Genomic DNA, 15,794 nt, shown 5'->3' with positions numbered 1-15,794 from the left:
ATTGCTTATTGTATCACAAATCATGCATAAAGCATTCTCCCAAGTCTGCTGCAATGCCTAAATACCACAAAAATAATCTGATAACATTTGCTGGTATATGAAATTTAAGCAGTTATTCTGATAAGTGAACATTAGCATGAGATTTTTATTTCAGTCAGGCACATGCAAAATTCATGCAAAATAACAAGAATATGCCATATGCAAATAAGGTGCTGCATGGCTATTAGCACTTCCAGCAAAAGTTGAGTTGCTAGACAGCTTTCCATTACTCAGGAAGGATGTCTTCCCACTTTGCAGTAAAGACAAAAAGAAATCTTCATTTTTCTACTTCACTACTACTGTGGGAAACCCATCCTGGTCCCTCTGTCCAATTGATAGTAAGGTCTTCTGCACCGTGCTGTGAGATTTGGAGACTGGGATAACAAGTCCAGTGTCTGCATCCCTGAAGAAGACTCCAGCTGATCACCTTTATCTTCTGATAATAAATGCAACCCAGACATTGTTAGACGAATCCAGATGCAAATTTCCTCATTGCTTACAATCAAGCAGTAAGCTTGTATCAGTGGGACAGTGCTGAATAAAAATCCATGTTCAACCTTGGCTTCAGTCCTTGCCTGGTTGTCAATGTTCTATACGTTGTCTCCTCCCAGTAGAGAACAAAAACTGGAACAGATATGGGCCACAGCTAAAAGCAAGAAAATGCAGGCTTTTAGCTATATTTAGATGGGTAAAAACTGGCTGAATAAAAAGCAAAATGTTCAGAAAAAGATTTTATGCAACTTGTTTTTCAAGTAAACGCACTTCTTATAGTCTTAGAGTCTGTGCTCGAAGGGTGTATACTAGGAAAATGTGGAAGGGATTTTATTAAGGAACTGAAAGCGTGCATTTAATCAAATGAATATAAGCCAGCAGTGTGCCCAGGTGGCCAAGAAGGCCAACAGCATCCTGGCTTGTATCAGGAACAGTGTGGCCAGCAGGAGCAGGGCAGTGATCGTGCCCCTGTACTCAACACTGGTGAGGCCGCACCTCAAATACACCAAAAGGGTTGTCAACATTGGAACAGGCTGCCCAGAGAAAGGGTTGAGTCACCATCCCTGGAGGTACTTAAAAGATGTATAGACGTGGTGCTTAGGGACATGGTTTAGCAGTGGACTTGGCAGTGTTAGATTTACGTTTGGACTCAATGATTTTAAGGGTCTTTTCCAACCTAAATTACCCTATGATTCTAAGATTCTATGATTAAATTATTTTTGATTCAACATCAATAGTGGAGTAAGAAAAACTTGACCTGATTTGAGAAGAACTGAGCATGACTGTGAACTGGAAGGTGAGGCTGGCTTTGTGCAAGTCACACAAATCTCAACTAGCCTAAAATCTGATGATGGTTTGCTCTTTCAAAGCTTTATTCAAGTGGGTGCATTTATGGCCTTTTAATAATAAGGAATTTTATTCATAATCTCCCATGTTGCCTACCCACTCATGTGCTGAATCATAAGTAATATAACTTCTTTTCTAAAAGAAGGACCTTCCTGTGAAAATGGAGCTAGAGACAAATAAATAAAAATTATATTAGTCACTCAAAAAATTTACGTCTTTTTCTGACTTCCTGTTCTCCCAGTAAATTTCATAGTTATTGAGAATGAACAAGCAGATTTAATGTGATGGAGAGTAGTATATCCTTCTGTCTAATTTTTTCTCAGAACAATCATTATGAAAGTGCTGAAACAAATAGTTCCTCACTCTATTTTTTGGTTCCTGTAAGTAAAGAAAAAAAAATTATGTATATATAGAGGCTGGTCTTGTAGTATCTCACTATGACTGAAAGCAGAAATGACAGAAATCTCATGGGAGCCTTTTCTAGTGAACTTCCCTGTCCATTTTGCAAAGTCGGGAGATGCAGGTAAGCACTTCAGTTTTTCAGAACTCAGTTCTAAATCTGGTATGCAGTTACAGTACAGTTTTTTCAGATTGTTTCATACTACTAAGTGTCTCAAGGTGCTGTTTAATGTTTAATGACGCCTGCAGATTTTTCAGTTCCCTAACAAATTATGTAGGAAAATAGCTTTGCACCTGTCTTTCCATTGCAACCCGTTGAAGATGGAGGCTGGAAAGTACCACTAAAATAGCTTGTTCCTAGGAAAGGACATAAACTTTGCAAATTATGTTTGCAGCAAAACAATGTTATTCAAATCATATGCAACTTCACCAGTGTCAAATTTGATGCGATAGCTGAAGTCATTGTAGACCTGACTATAAAATAAGCAAATATTTAGGATGACAGTGGTAAATGTTCACTTGTTTGCATAGAAGGTTTAAAGGGAGTTATGAGAAATATCTGCAACCAAGAGTGACCGAGGAAGTGACTTTAAAGAGGAAATAATCTTCCTAAAAATCGGGAAACCTTGGAGGTTTTAATTCTCTATTCACAAAGCCTTCATCTGAGAAATGGATAGTTTGGTTGGTTTTATTTTTGCTTTTAAAAATTAGTCTTTGAAGCACTATTGATCTTGGCTTACTGGCAAACCATTGCCTGTTCTTATTCTTTTATATCTTTTTTAAAGTGATATTTTAACTTAAAAGCTTTACATATTTGGCACCTACTTACTAAGTAATACAGAGCACTTGCCAGCCCTCTGGGGAAGCCCTGGATTTCAATATCAAACAGAAGACCTCCAGAGATGCTTTCAGAAGTGCCAAAGCGTTGTGGAAACCAAAACCCCTCTGCTAAGTGTTATCTTTCATTAAACGTTCTGAGATTTGTTTTGTAGTTGTGGGAGACACTAACTTATTCTTCACGGGGTGGGGTTCATATGCTTCTTAAATTTTCCTCAAAACGAGGCAAGCATCCTTCTTTCCTCAGATTGAGGAAGAACTAGTGGAAACTTCAGTACGGTGTTTCATCCATCTCCATACACTGAGTAGGAGAACTTTTATAATCAAATGAAAAACATTTCTGATATAGAACGATGATTATTAAGAACATCCAATCTTCCTTTTGGGATGATTTTATATATTTTGCTTGATCTGTAGAAGGACCTTTCATTTCATGGTCACGTCGGGAAATCTTTTTTTACCATTAAGACTGAGTCAGTTATGATGACAGACACTGAACCATTTCACATAGCAAACAGAGCAAAGAAGCTGGTGTTATTATTCTGGGGCCAGAAATACATCCTGAATATGTCTGAATTTCTATCAGTTTATTGGACCCTGAGAAACTTCAGTCCCTTTCTAATTCAGAAATGCATTTTTTTTTCTGCTTTCACTGAAATACTCTGAGCTATAGAAATTGCAGCCCTGATTTACATGGAATGGTCTCTGCTTCTCTGCCGCGTTGGACATAATACCTTTTTAACAGCTTCTCTAAGATGCGATTGGATCATCTCATGTTACATCACAGCCTTATGTAAGAACTAGTATTTCACAGCTGAGCAAGCTCAATGTAGTTTTGTTTTAATTATTACCTATGACTGCTACTTAGCAACTCTGCCATTATTTGTTAGGCAGGATTAATTAATATTGTCTAGGCAACAGACTTGAAAGCCACAACTGCAAGGATATCAAGTTGTGTCAGTTCTCAGGGTAAGGTTTTGAAGGTGCTGGAGAACGTATCTGGAGTCAGCGTCATGGCTTTTAGCCATGTTTTGTTGGTCTGACATGGTTCACTGAAGATTTTCAGGGCTTAAAAATCTTACTGGACAATCAATGCTTTTGCAGCCTTGCAGAGCTGGGTTTTTACACCAAAGCTGTGTTGCTTCTCAAGGTTTTAGTCTCATCTCCCACCTCTGAAGTCCTGCCAGCATAAATTCAGAAATATCCTATTAGCAGCCACAGGTTATGGCATTACTCTAAAGCCAGTATGACTTGCATGTTTTCCTTGATGAATGCTTATAAAAATATTTTCTTTGGGTAGATATTCATGGTATAGGAGAAAGAAAGATGAGGTGACATGCTGCTTGGGGAATGTACCTTCTCCCACCGCGACCCCTCTGCACGGTGGTGCTCAGTGTGCTGGGCACTGCTTTCACTTTTTTGCCCATGTTGGGGTGTGTGTGTTTAAAAAGTTTCAGGTGCTCTCATAGAAAAGTCTACCACAAATGCAGTCCTTCTGCAGAAAATGAATGGGTGTTAAAATTACCTGTCAGCAGGGCAGGTTTGGACAAGGATGCTTGCACACACCTATATCCACTACTGTGTAAGCCTGAAGTAATGAGCTACACCTGGTTACTGTGAAAAAATAAAGTGCAGAGCAAGAATGCATTTCCCACAGGATCCTCCTTTACTTTTTGCGAGTATTCTTGATTTTATCCTGAGACAGAATCATAAACTACTACTTTGCTACTGTATTAAGTAAAGATCTGAGACACTTGTAAGCAGGATGCTCCTAGTTATGTGACACTTTGTAGTTCCACAGTGCCTTTCTGGTAACAGCTACTAACTAACATAAAAAAAGGAATATTAAGATTACAGTTGGTTAGAAGATGCAATATATTTTCAACTTTCTGTAGACGTGCGCTGCAATGGGCTAGTTCCTCAGCTGGTATGCAGTGGGTTGGTTTGAAAGTAGATGCTTTGAATATTATTTGCCTTCTTCCCCCGGATCTGGGGTTTCCATGCTTTGCTCTATATCTGATGGCTAATATCCACTCGATAAAATGGCTCAGCTTGCCCAGAACTGAGGACAAGCAACCAGCATGAGACAAAACTTGAGTGCTTTGTACCCTGCCCTCTCCTGATGGCAAACTAGTGAGATCTCACAAGGTTTAATATTCTCTCTCTACTGATGGTGCTCAGCTCCTGACTTGACCAGGCCACCTCTGACTGGTTTCTCAAGCTTTAGCGTACCTGTAAGTGAATGCTGAGATTTTCAGTGTGGACTCAGGATTTTCAGCCGAGAAAAATCTCAGGAAGGAAAATCAGTGAATTCCTTGTGTTACCTTTTTCCTCTTCACTTTCTTGACATCTACTTTCTTGTTTGTCTTGCTCATGCATGGCAGAGGAGGAAGGTAGTGGGGCTTGGTTTTGGTTGTGATCAGTCTCCTGCGAATATTAATAAAAATGTCTGGACTTACAGAGTAAGCACAGGAGTCACAGGAGATTTTATACTAATTTTAAAAAATAAGTATCAGAGGAAAAAAGGTATAATTTGAAACCAATCACGTTGCCTCTCAGTATAATGTTATTTCCAGACTGAGACTCCAGATTAAAGGAAGAGGAACACTCAGTTCTTCCCAAAGAGAGTTTTTTCCATATGACATTTCTTTGCAATGCTGCTGCATTTATGCCTCGCATAGCCCTTTTTGTGCTTTTTAGCAAAAAGGTTAAGATCTCTCCATTCACCTCCTTTTCCATACTTAGAGTACATAGCTATAGCCTGCTCCTTTCTGTCCTCTCTCTATATATTCTTACAACTTCCAAGTTTTTTCCTTTCTGGTCTTCCAATGGAAACTACATGTCTTTGCAATAAGCTTTTCTAGAGCTGTTCACCTACTTCAGTAGCAGTGAACAGGCAAGGAACAAGTGATGTGTCAGTTCCTCTCTACCCAGGTTCCCTCTCTGCTTCCAACCAGTCCTACATCTTGGTCAAACTACCTGTTGACTTTTCTGGATTGATGCTGAAAGCCGAAGGGGTATTTTCTTGCAAAGCAGAAGCTGCTTGTGAGAGAAATGTCTCCTGAAATCTGGGTAAAGTGACTGCCTTGGGACCATTAGTGCTCCGGCGTAAAGGTCAGTGCACGTTTAGTGAGTGTATCAGAAGTAATAAACCTGGTCAGATGCCCGTGGGGCTCCGACTCAGTGCCCGTAAAGACCTCTTACGCAGTGGGCAAGTGAGAAATGACGTACAGCAAAAGCCCTCGGTAAAGGTGATGGTGTACTGTGACCTGCTTCCAAAGCACAGAGCTCTCATCTACTTGATGGATTTCCCTTCCAAGGGTATGACTTAAAATGCTGAGCCCCCCTCCTTTACAACATTGCCTTGGGTGAAACAGTTACCTCAGCCCAGGCTGGAGAGCAAGTATTTCGCAGGGCAGGTTTCCTCTGAAGAACATTCTTGCCTTTTGTATCATCAGGACATGCCCCTGCTCAGAGGGAAGGAGGAGCTCCTCCACGATCAAGCTATCTCATCCATCGTGCACTGAATCCATCCGGACTGGCCCTTCCCTAATTAGGGCAGCAGTCACCCGTAACACCTTCTTCATGGATGACCTTGCTGCTGCCTTCCCGGTGCTGCACTTCCCCACAGCAGCCAAGTCCCTTCTACTCCTGCTGAAGCGACCAGCCTCGTCTTCACTCGCTCCCTTGCTTGACTTTCCGTCAGAACAAAAACATGTCAGAAATGAATTGTAGAGCAAATTAATTGACTAGTGAAAGAAAAAAACCCCACATTGTTCATACATGGTCTGCATGAGCCTCCATTCACCCACAGCTTCTGCATGCAGACAGGAGAGGGACAGGAGTGATGCTCTTGGAAGGGTCCTCAGGACATAGCATTTTTGGGGCTGAAGATGATCACTGGAGTGATGATGAGTGAGTATTAGGTTGAGGAGAGTTGCTGGAGATGTTTAGGTGCCTGGGTACAACAGGAATATAAGGTAACCGTGCACTGGTGAAGACGGAAAGGAGCTACAGAGCAGAGGCAAGAGGATTGTCATATTCCCAGGCCTGGGGGGTCACTGGGAATATAGAGCTGTGGGTCACTGGGATGAGCTTTGGACCAAAAAGGATTTTGGGTGGTTGGAAGTAAGGTGACTCTGAGTGAAGGACTGTGGCTATGGAGTTGATCACTAGGAAGAGGCTGTGAGAGGACAGGGCACCAGTATTGGGATGAGGGAGTATTGGAGACAGTCAACAGTGGGATGATAGTGGGGGGCTGAGCACAGAGGGGTGCTGGAGGTGACATTTGGTCAGTGCCTGGGTGAGCAGTAGGAGTTAACTGAGGCAGTACAAGGTGCATGATCCCCATTGTTGTCTCCTTCATAGCCTCCCTCCTTTCTTATCAGAGATGAAAACATAGGGAAGAGAGTGAATGGCCTCAGCTGTGCTCTTTGTAGGAGAGGGAAACATTGCACTCACTCATGCAATTCCTATTTCTGTTTTTAAGCACACCACTGATCTTGTTCTAACCCCACTGCCCATCTTCCCAGCTGCATCACTCTTTGCAAAGTTAGTCAGTAATTGTGACAAAGATAACAAAGTATGACCCTTGTGCAGATGGAAGGCAGTCAAGGAAGTGACGGTCGCAGCTTCAGAGTGTGCTGCCTGACAACAGAGACAAGGTACCACTGCTGAAAACACGCTCAAGTGCAAAGACCTTGCCCAGTGGTTGCTTGTAGCCCAGCACAGTTTCCCCTAAGCTTGAAGGGAAATGCCTATGGATTGCTTGGGGAAGTCTTAGCACGCAGTAGTGGTGGTGGGAGCAACTCCAATATTGTAATCTGGGTACTCCAGAGAGGGCATTGCTGGCTTCTTGAGGGATGTCATAGTGAAATCCCTTTTCACTGGTGGCCAAAGGGGAAAAAAAATAACCATATTTGGATGATTTAAATTACAGGTGTCTTGAGTTTGAGGTATGAGAGAGTTTAGTGCTGTTAACATGTCCTCAGAATTCTCCATTTAATCTTGAGTGGGGAATAAGATGAAACAGTTGTTTTGTACTAAATACTGGTAAAGGAAATCACAATCAAATGAGCCCATACAGGTAATGTTTTTAATTTATTTTGTGAAACAATTGCATTTTAAAAACTTTTTTCTACAAAAATAAAATCAAAAACAATTCATAGAACTTTAAATAAATAGTCTCAATCATACACTTTTATCATAAGCATACTGAACCCAGCCGAACCCAGCCAAACACAACAGGTTGTGTCACAGGTGAGTGACTCTTGAAATGTGGCTGCAGAGTACAAAATGCAGAGTGAACACGATTCCTTTCTGAAGCAGCTTATAACAACGCAAATAACAAGGGGTGAGGAATTCCTCTTTACCTACCCCCAAACCAACTAGATCTGTCCAGACTTTGACTCTTAAACCAAATACTATTCCATGTGAATGGCAGAAGGGTGCTCTGAAGAAGAGTGTTCTAAAGATGGATCTGAATGACAGTTACACATTTAACAAGTGTCCAAGCAGTTTTCACTTATTAGCATATACAGTACTGACCACCTTTTAATACAAAGTTATCAATGTTTTTCTCTTCTTCATGCTCCAAATATAAAAAAGGAAAACAAATGCCCTTCTTTCTCCCAAAGCATTCATACCAAACACGACCTCAAATCAGTCACTGGTGTCAATCTCTACAGGAGATCTTGATTCAGCTACTCATACTAACAATTACAATCTTACACAGCATAAGGTAATTGGCATTTCTAAACAAATCAACAGAAACAGAACTCCCAGTCCGACTACACTATTGCCATAGCCATTACAATGCACAAGCCTCTAAAAACACGTAAGTCTTAGATTTCATCTGAATCTCAAGTCCTTTTCCACAAGAAGTCAAGGAATTTTGGGCAGGGGCACAGAATACCAGGTTGCTGCTCTATTCCAGTCTGAAGTTACTTTTTCTTTTTATCTACAGTTCCCCAGCTGTTTTTATGGGAAGATCATCTTCTACACTTCCTCTCTAGAAATTAAAAAAAGATACCCTTATATGCAAAGTTGGAAGTGCAGGTACAAGATCTCGTGTAACCTCTTATGCACCCAGATGGGACTAGAAATTTTAGTACTGGACTGCGACAAATACATCCAGGAAATTTTGTGCTAGCCAGCCAGTTTTATTTAAGCTTAAGCCACTTACTTAAAATGCCTCTGTTTATAAGTTATAAACAAACCATTATCCCTCCTCCCCACAATAAATAGAGCTATAAAAGTCACAAGTATGGCCATAAGTTACCTTCAAGCCTTGGTGCCTTGAAGTTTTGCTAAATCTGTCTGTATTCATTTCTCTGCTGTGTCTACTTACACAGCTTCTCAGTTTTCACTGTTCCCCAATAACCTCTGTGTTTTGGTTACACAAAGCTAGAGTTAAGGATGTGACTACAGTAAAGATATACCATCCATTTGTCCTTAACAGGACAAAGATTACAATCATATTATCAAGTAGGCCAGAGAACTACAGCTACGGAAAGAATACCAATACTTCGGATTAAGTTTAACATCTCCCCAAACTTGCACAATAAAATATCTGTAACAAGATACAACCAGCCTTGTGTTGCAGCCTGAGAGGCAGTTATTTCTAAGCTCAGTACCTTATTATCATCCTTTTCATAAATAATACTTCTGTGACATATGCCTCAAAAACAAGTAGGATCCATGACAAGTTCTATTTTCTTTAAATAAATTTTTAAAGAGTATAATGCCACATGAGGGTAAATTTACACATAAAAATAAACATACACGTTTCTATACAAAGTGCCTTCTTTGCAATAAGGGAGAGGTAGTATCAACAATAAATGCAATGCATTTTCTGACTTTACATAAATAAGTGAGTCTCAAGTATATGTATTTTTTGTTAATCTTGGAGTGCTTATACTGAATTCATAATCTTTTCTGGCAGTTTTCATTAAGTCAAATTTTTCTTGTACTTTTAGTTCAATGGCCTCTTTTCAAGTTTAAGAAGTTATTGAGGCAATAACTTGCTTTTGTAGTGTTATGTAACCTATCAAGTCAAAGGACAAAAAGAACAACAAAAAATAACCAACCAACCAAACAAAAAAACACCAACACCCTTTGTCAAGTATTAAAACGTTAAAAAAGTTGGAACCTTTGTCCACTTTGGAATACGTAATTCTGTTGCAGAAGACTTTAAACAAGGGATTCACCACTGTAGAGCTCAAACACAGAAAATCCCTTTGGTAAATGCAAGCCTTACCCGAGTAAGGCATCTAGAGCAACCCCCACAATGAAGATGCTCAAGTTTTGTTTTTTTTTTTTTTAAACACTTGAAGCCATAAAAAGAATAAATTATTTGTTAAATAAATAAATAGATGGATTTTTACAACTCAGCAGATCGCTCTTTCAGTAGTAGCGTGGGGTTGATATCTTCCATTGATGTTTTTGAGGTACTAACATTAATAGTTGCCTCTGTGGGCTCAGGATTTAAGATGTGGAAAGCAGTGAAAGGGCAGCCTTTCACATTGTTGCAGATGAGCTTCTGTAAGGAGGCAGTATTGATTATTTCAAAGCCCACTTTTCCACCGAAGGTGCTAGGTTTCCAGTACTCAGGGGAGCAGATAGCATTTCCCATCAGTCCTTTTAGAGAGAATGGTGCTCCAATCTCCACCATTGTTTCACCAAAGATGGCACCTGGCCGTGGCTGTTCTACGAGAAGGCCTGGGTACAGCTCCATAGCATCAATGTCCCCATAAAGCTCTTCCAGTTCAGCTGCCATTTCTTTTTCTCCTGTAATTATTAAAGAGTAAAAACCATGAGTGGAAAAAAAGAAGTCCTGTTTTCACAGCAACACTATCCTGTTCAAGTCCAGTAATAGCATTGCAGGACCCTTGTTAGCCATTTTAAGAAAGGGGCCTCTGTTAGAAAGGATGAAAATTGTACCTGTAAGTTCTTCAAATGATTTGAATGGTTTCAACATGAAGCGTTTCCTGTACTCATTCAAGGACTGGTATCGCATTTGTCTGCTCTGGTCAATCGAAGCCTTTGCTACTTTCTGTACCGCAGCAGGAACATTTTTCCCACCAGCAACCTATTTAATAAGATAAAAAGTAGTGATACGAGTCATGAGGAAGTTCTGCCTTTATAGTATATGATTAGGTTTGGTATAGCTTTATTCTACTGCCTTGTCCATCCCCAGTTTACGTCTCTGTTGGTTCACTAGCAACTTGGGAGAGTACCTACCCTTCCAGCACTTTGCTTGGAGAAAGACTTCACCATATGGGAAAGGCCATGTTCCAGCATTATAGAGTTGTTGTAGAGGAACTGCTGGAAAGTATACTCCTGGTCATGTATCTGGAAAGTGTCGGGCAGAAGCGGGTGCCAGTGGTAGAGAGTATTGAATTCAGCTGCAATTCGGTTCTGGTATTGAAATCGCTGGTTGAACAGCAGCTCAGGATCAAACTTGAGTTTGAAGTGGTAACCACTCAGGTGTTGCACATAGTCCTCAATAACAATCTTGATTGTCTCTCCTGTTGGTCAATGAAACAGGAGAGAATATTGGTACTGGTTCCCTGAGAAACCTTACGTGGTTACCCTGCTCTGAGAAAAATACCATTTCTGAACTGTTCTAGAAAAACTACTACAGTAATCAGGGTAACAAACACTTCAACATTCTGTTATCTCTTATAGGAAGTGATTCACATATTTTATGTGACTAAGAGTAAGGAGTGGAACCTCTTAAGATCCGAAGTACTTAAAATCTAAAGAGTTTTTGTCTGTGGTAGAGAAGTGTTTTCTACAGCTTGCTTCCCCCGATACACTTCCTTGTACATTCTACAGACAGCACAGATCAGTATCTACATTCTGTTCAGTTATACAGTGCTCTCTGGGGTAGAAGTAGGGGCTAATGAAGAAAGTGGGTATCTGAAAGCAACACTCAGCTTCCAAGCTGCTTAATAAAATTGCCTTGGTTTACTGTTTCAGTCACAATCTGGGCAAGGTCTTTTCAAGCTTAGCGTACATCACTATTTACATAAAATAAAATAACCACTGAACAGATAATTAGAAAGCAGAAGTATGTAGAATTACCTCTTACATAACTTCCTGAGCTTTAGACTTAATCACAGCCTTTCTTTTAAAGCATACCTGAACTGACCCAGCCCCAGGGGAAATAACCCACAAAAACCCCACAACATCTGAGAGTCTGAGGTCATCTAGTCTCACGAGCTTTCTCTCTGAGAGAGGAAGCTTAGCTTCCTGCCTTTTTGCCGCTTTCAGTTCTGTTCCCCTTAAATAAGGGAATTAAGTACCACTTAGCTCAGTTTTCTTCACTTCTTTCTTTAATATAGCTGGGAGAAGGCTGTATCTTTACGCAATCCCAGTAACATGACATGAAGGCTCAGAAATATGCCCTCACACACCAATTTAAGTAATAGCTTTTCCTCTTACTACACCTACAGCATATGCAGTAGATAATGGATAGAAGTGTCATGCTCAAGAGAAGGTTAGAGTTGCATGTAGTAAAAGTGATGCTCACCTATCAGTATTAGTCTAGTAGTTTGGAACAGCTGCTCATCATCCCACTCCGGATGCTCCTGTTTCAGGATGTCACAGACCCGGTTGTGTTCCCTCAGCCATATTGTAGCATACATCATCAAGCCTGGGACTAAACCAAACACCTCCTGCCCGACAGAAAACTGCAAGTGTTCAGGTATGTGAGGAGGGTAGATCATCTCTGCCTGAGTGTCCTTTACTGTTGGTGGATACATTTCTCCATCAATCATCTGCCAGGGGGAGGGAGAAAGAACAAAACAAGAGACTCATAAGTTATGATGCTTATGAGTTAAGCTGTGTTGATTCTGTTAGTACTGACTTTAGACTTACACTTTAGATCAACTACACCATACACAGGGTGCTAGTTTTAGGAAATATGCATAATCCAATAAGGTGGCAGGAATTTTGAGGTAAGGCATACCTGGTATTTTAGCTTTCCATCCTTCAGAAGTCTCAGTTTAAGTTGTCTTTCCAGAGTCTCTCCATAAATATGGTTCAAGTCAACCTATAAAATAAAAGCATTTGGAACATGAAGCCAAGATGCATTATTTTGCTATTTTAGGATAGGTCCTACTTCTATGGATGCCAATAGGAGCTCATCCCTTAGATGTTTACTTTTTTATTATTGTTACTTTCTAAGTATCACACACTGATATTCAAGGTGAAGCCAAATTACTTCCTGGCAACTGGAGCTATCTCTGCATAAGGGTAAGTTTTTAACTTGACTAGCAGTTTAAGAGGATTCTGTTTAAAGAGTCAGCAGCTCTCTATTACACAGACAGCTCTTTGTATATACACACATATTTTATAGTTTTCTGGTTTAGACATACAAACTACATTTATATTAGACAGCTTTTGGATAAAGAGTTCTTTGCTTTACATATAAAGATCCTAAATACAAGTCTGCTTTTGAAGTTCTTTTTTAACGAAGTCTCTTCTATTGGCAGCACACAAGACACTTTACAGTGCTAGATACAGCTCTTTACAACCAACAGAAAGAGTCCAGAGCCAGTGAGGACCCAGAACTTATTTAACATGCTTTAGATGAAAAAAGACTCTTGGGAAGAAAAAGTCACACAGATCACAGTGCAGATATCTTAAACCTAACTACATGCTTTGCATAAGTGTTTCTGACCCAGGAAGAGATGCTATCGAGTGCTGGAATTTTGCCTAAGGAGACGTTACAGAAGGGGTAAGCCCATTGGTTTGTGGCAAACAGTGTTGCACGGTACACACACCAGTGTTTGTGTACCCTGGAAACCTGTAAGATACCATTCCAGCTGCTCAGTAGCTCCTAAGAATTATGTGCTGTGTTCAAGTTATAGAGCTATGATCGTACCCCATGGCCAAAAGCTTTTATGAAGCCAGGTCCTTTCTTGTGGTCCGTCTTAAAGAACTGATGAGTGAAGTGTTGGGCAAAGAATGTGAACATCATATTTGTGCCTTGTGGGTCAGGAATAAATTTTTTCCTTAGCAAAAACTTCTCCACAATCAGCTTTGAATCTGGGAGCTCTTTCTTACCTGTGAAAGAAATAGTGAGATATTAATGATGACTATGTTTATGCAATACTTAATTTTGATCCTAACAACAAAAAGTCTTAAGACTTTCAGTGTATTATTGAAGGATAGCAGCATACAAAGAAAGGGAATTATCTACTTTTCTATGCTCACTTTGAGTTTATTAGAAACTTCTAAATTCCCTCTTTTTAGTGTGTAACTCAATACAAGAGCCAGAATAGTTATCTTTTAGGTCTTCACATAGCGTATCCAAAACATGGCTATTCTTAGAGCCAACTACACTGAAAAAAAGGTTATAGACAAGGCAGGTCTCATGGTATTTTCTAAGAGAATAAGGTAAGCAGAAATTCCTAGAAGTGAACATTATTTCTTACCTTTAACACCCATTGGTGTTGGACAGTCAAGTCCTACTGGTGGAAGGCTTCTTGTGTAGTAGGAAATATTGGAATAAGCTTCCCAGCTTTTGTAACTATAATCACTATTGTAGGTTGGTGGGCTGTCAATCAAGTGTGATCTTGCTAGAAAAGAAAAAAAGTATTTGATTTTTTTTTTAAACTGTACATTTTAGTCTCAAAGAGTAAATCACAAGGCCAGATCCTTTGATATGTGTGGAATTTGTCAATGCAGCTGCTGCCAAAATGTATCAGTTACTGATTTTAAATGGGATTTCTGTTACTGAGTAACAGGCCTGGGTCCCGGATTATCAGCTGTATCAAGCTATTTACATGAGTAATTTGGTACAAAGTTCACGCTAGCAAAATCTTTTCCATTTCAAAGCATGTTTCATACAAGTCTGCAATCGTGCCGTAATCTTAAATTTTGGTTAGTGTATTTTAGCTAGCTAACTCTCTATATGGACCAATCAAGTACAATATTCTTGAGTCCTACGAGTAACATCTGCCAGTTAAGTGGACTAGAAGAGAGAACTCATACTTACACGTTAACACATATCTCATAATAGCGTCTCGTAAGAAGGGAACATTGTTGACGATACTCCAGGCTCCTTTGAAGTGGGTGAGGATGTAGTGGACAGTATTTGGCGAAGGTTTCAATGTTAGCCTCAGCCATGTGAAGAATTCCGCTGTGAGCATCAATGGAAAGATTATTGTAAGTTAGTTACTGAGAATAGCCTGCAATCTTGAAACTAAATTCTCAAATTTCATTTCCATGAGAAGATATTTAAGATACTTACGCGTTGCACAGGTTTTCCCATAATATCCTGTCCTTGTGCAGTCACATTCATACTGATCAAATCCTCTTGTCATGCATACTCCTCTGTTCTGACAGGGGTTTGAGCAGCAGGGGTTGGCTGGAACAAAACCAAATGCTCTGATTAGTGTCTTATATGGCTACACTGGTATTGTCACCTCACTGAGCTGATTTTTCAGATGCAGGTACACAATGCCCTGAAGTTTAACGCTTATCAGGAAGACAAGAGAATGAGCATTCATTCACTTTAGGCTACTATAGGTAATAGTTATTAGCAAAAGCACAGGAATTTGTCCACATCTCCTGACGGTAATAAACCCCTTCAGAAGGGTTGGATTGTCTAACACAAGCCGACAGAAGCCTGACATCCTTTTTACCATACATCGAATATTCGAGAAATCTTAAAAGAATATAGAACATTTAAAAAATCCTTAAACCCACAAAAAATATATAAAAAAGAAGAAATCCCTATCCGTGGTTTGAATCGCGATTCCCGGCGGCCGGACCCGCTCTGCCCGGGGAGGAGAGCGGGCGGGACTCACCTGCGCGGCTGACAGCCAGGAGAGCGGCCACCAGGGTGCAGGGCAGGATCATGTCCTGGCGGGGCGGGGATGCAGCGAGGACCTCGATGTAGCTCTGGCTCTTGCGGCCACTCGGCGCTGAGATCGCAGTGCTGCTCCCAGGTAGACGCCCGCCTATTTATTCCCGGCGCCGCCGCCACCGATGAGTCACCCACCCCTCTCTCCGGAAACTATCACGAAATGGGGAATTTCGCGCCGCTGCTGCTCCGGACCGCCCCGCCCCGCCCCGCCCCGCCGCGACCTGCCACGGGCCGGGGCTGCTGCTCGACCCCGGGCGGCGTCGGGCTGCGGCGGGGACGCTGAGGTGGCGGTGGACGTGTG

The 15,794-nt window shown here is 40.8% G+C and overlaps 1 protein-coding gene across 1 annotated transcript; it reads right to left on the bottom strand.

Moving 5' to 3' along the window:
• Positions 1-7,686: 7,686 nt before the first annotated feature.
• Positions 7,687-15,581, bottom strand: PTGS2 (prostaglandin-endoperoxide synthase 2). Its single transcript, XM_075096756.1, has 10 exons — positions 15,435-15,581; positions 14,876-14,992; positions 14,621-14,764; positions 14,058-14,201; positions 13,505-13,686; positions 12,587-12,670; positions 12,149-12,395; positions 10,855-11,141; positions 10,555-10,702; positions 7,687-10,401 (listed from the first exon to the last, which is right to left on the bottom strand). The coding sequence occupies exons 1-10, from the start codon at positions 15,484-15,486 to the stop codon at positions 9,995-9,997; spliced, it is 1,812 nt and encodes a 603-aa protein (XP_074952857.1). The 5' UTR covers positions 15,487-15,581; the 3' UTR covers positions 7,687-9,994.
• Between the last annotated feature and the right edge of the window lie 213 nt (positions 15,582-15,794).

This window comes from Phalacrocorax aristotelis, chromosome 6 (assembly GCF_949628215.1).
Source record: "Phalacrocorax aristotelis chromosome 6, bGulAri2.1, whole genome shotgun sequence".
Taxonomy (NCBI): domain Eukaryota; kingdom Metazoa; phylum Chordata; class Aves; order Suliformes; family Phalacrocoracidae; genus Phalacrocorax; species Phalacrocorax aristotelis.
Note: the sequence above shows the minus strand (reverse complement) of the source record. Positions and strands in the feature narration are given on the sequence as shown.

Excerpts from the sequence above, each read along its gene's own strand:
- PTGS2 (XM_075096756.1), bottom strand. The coding sequence starts at position 15,486 with ATGATCCTGCCCTGCACCCTGGTGGCCGCTCTCCTGGCTGTCAGCCGC. Across the intron at positions 13,687-14,057 it reads AACACCAATGGGTGTTAAAG|GTAAGAAAGAGCTCCCAGAT; the intron begins GTAAGAAATAAT and ends TTTCTTTCACAG. Across the intron at positions 11,142-12,148 it reads TACTAGACTAATACTGATAG|GAGAGACAATCAAGATTGTT; the intron begins GTGAGCATCACT and ends ATTGACCAACAG.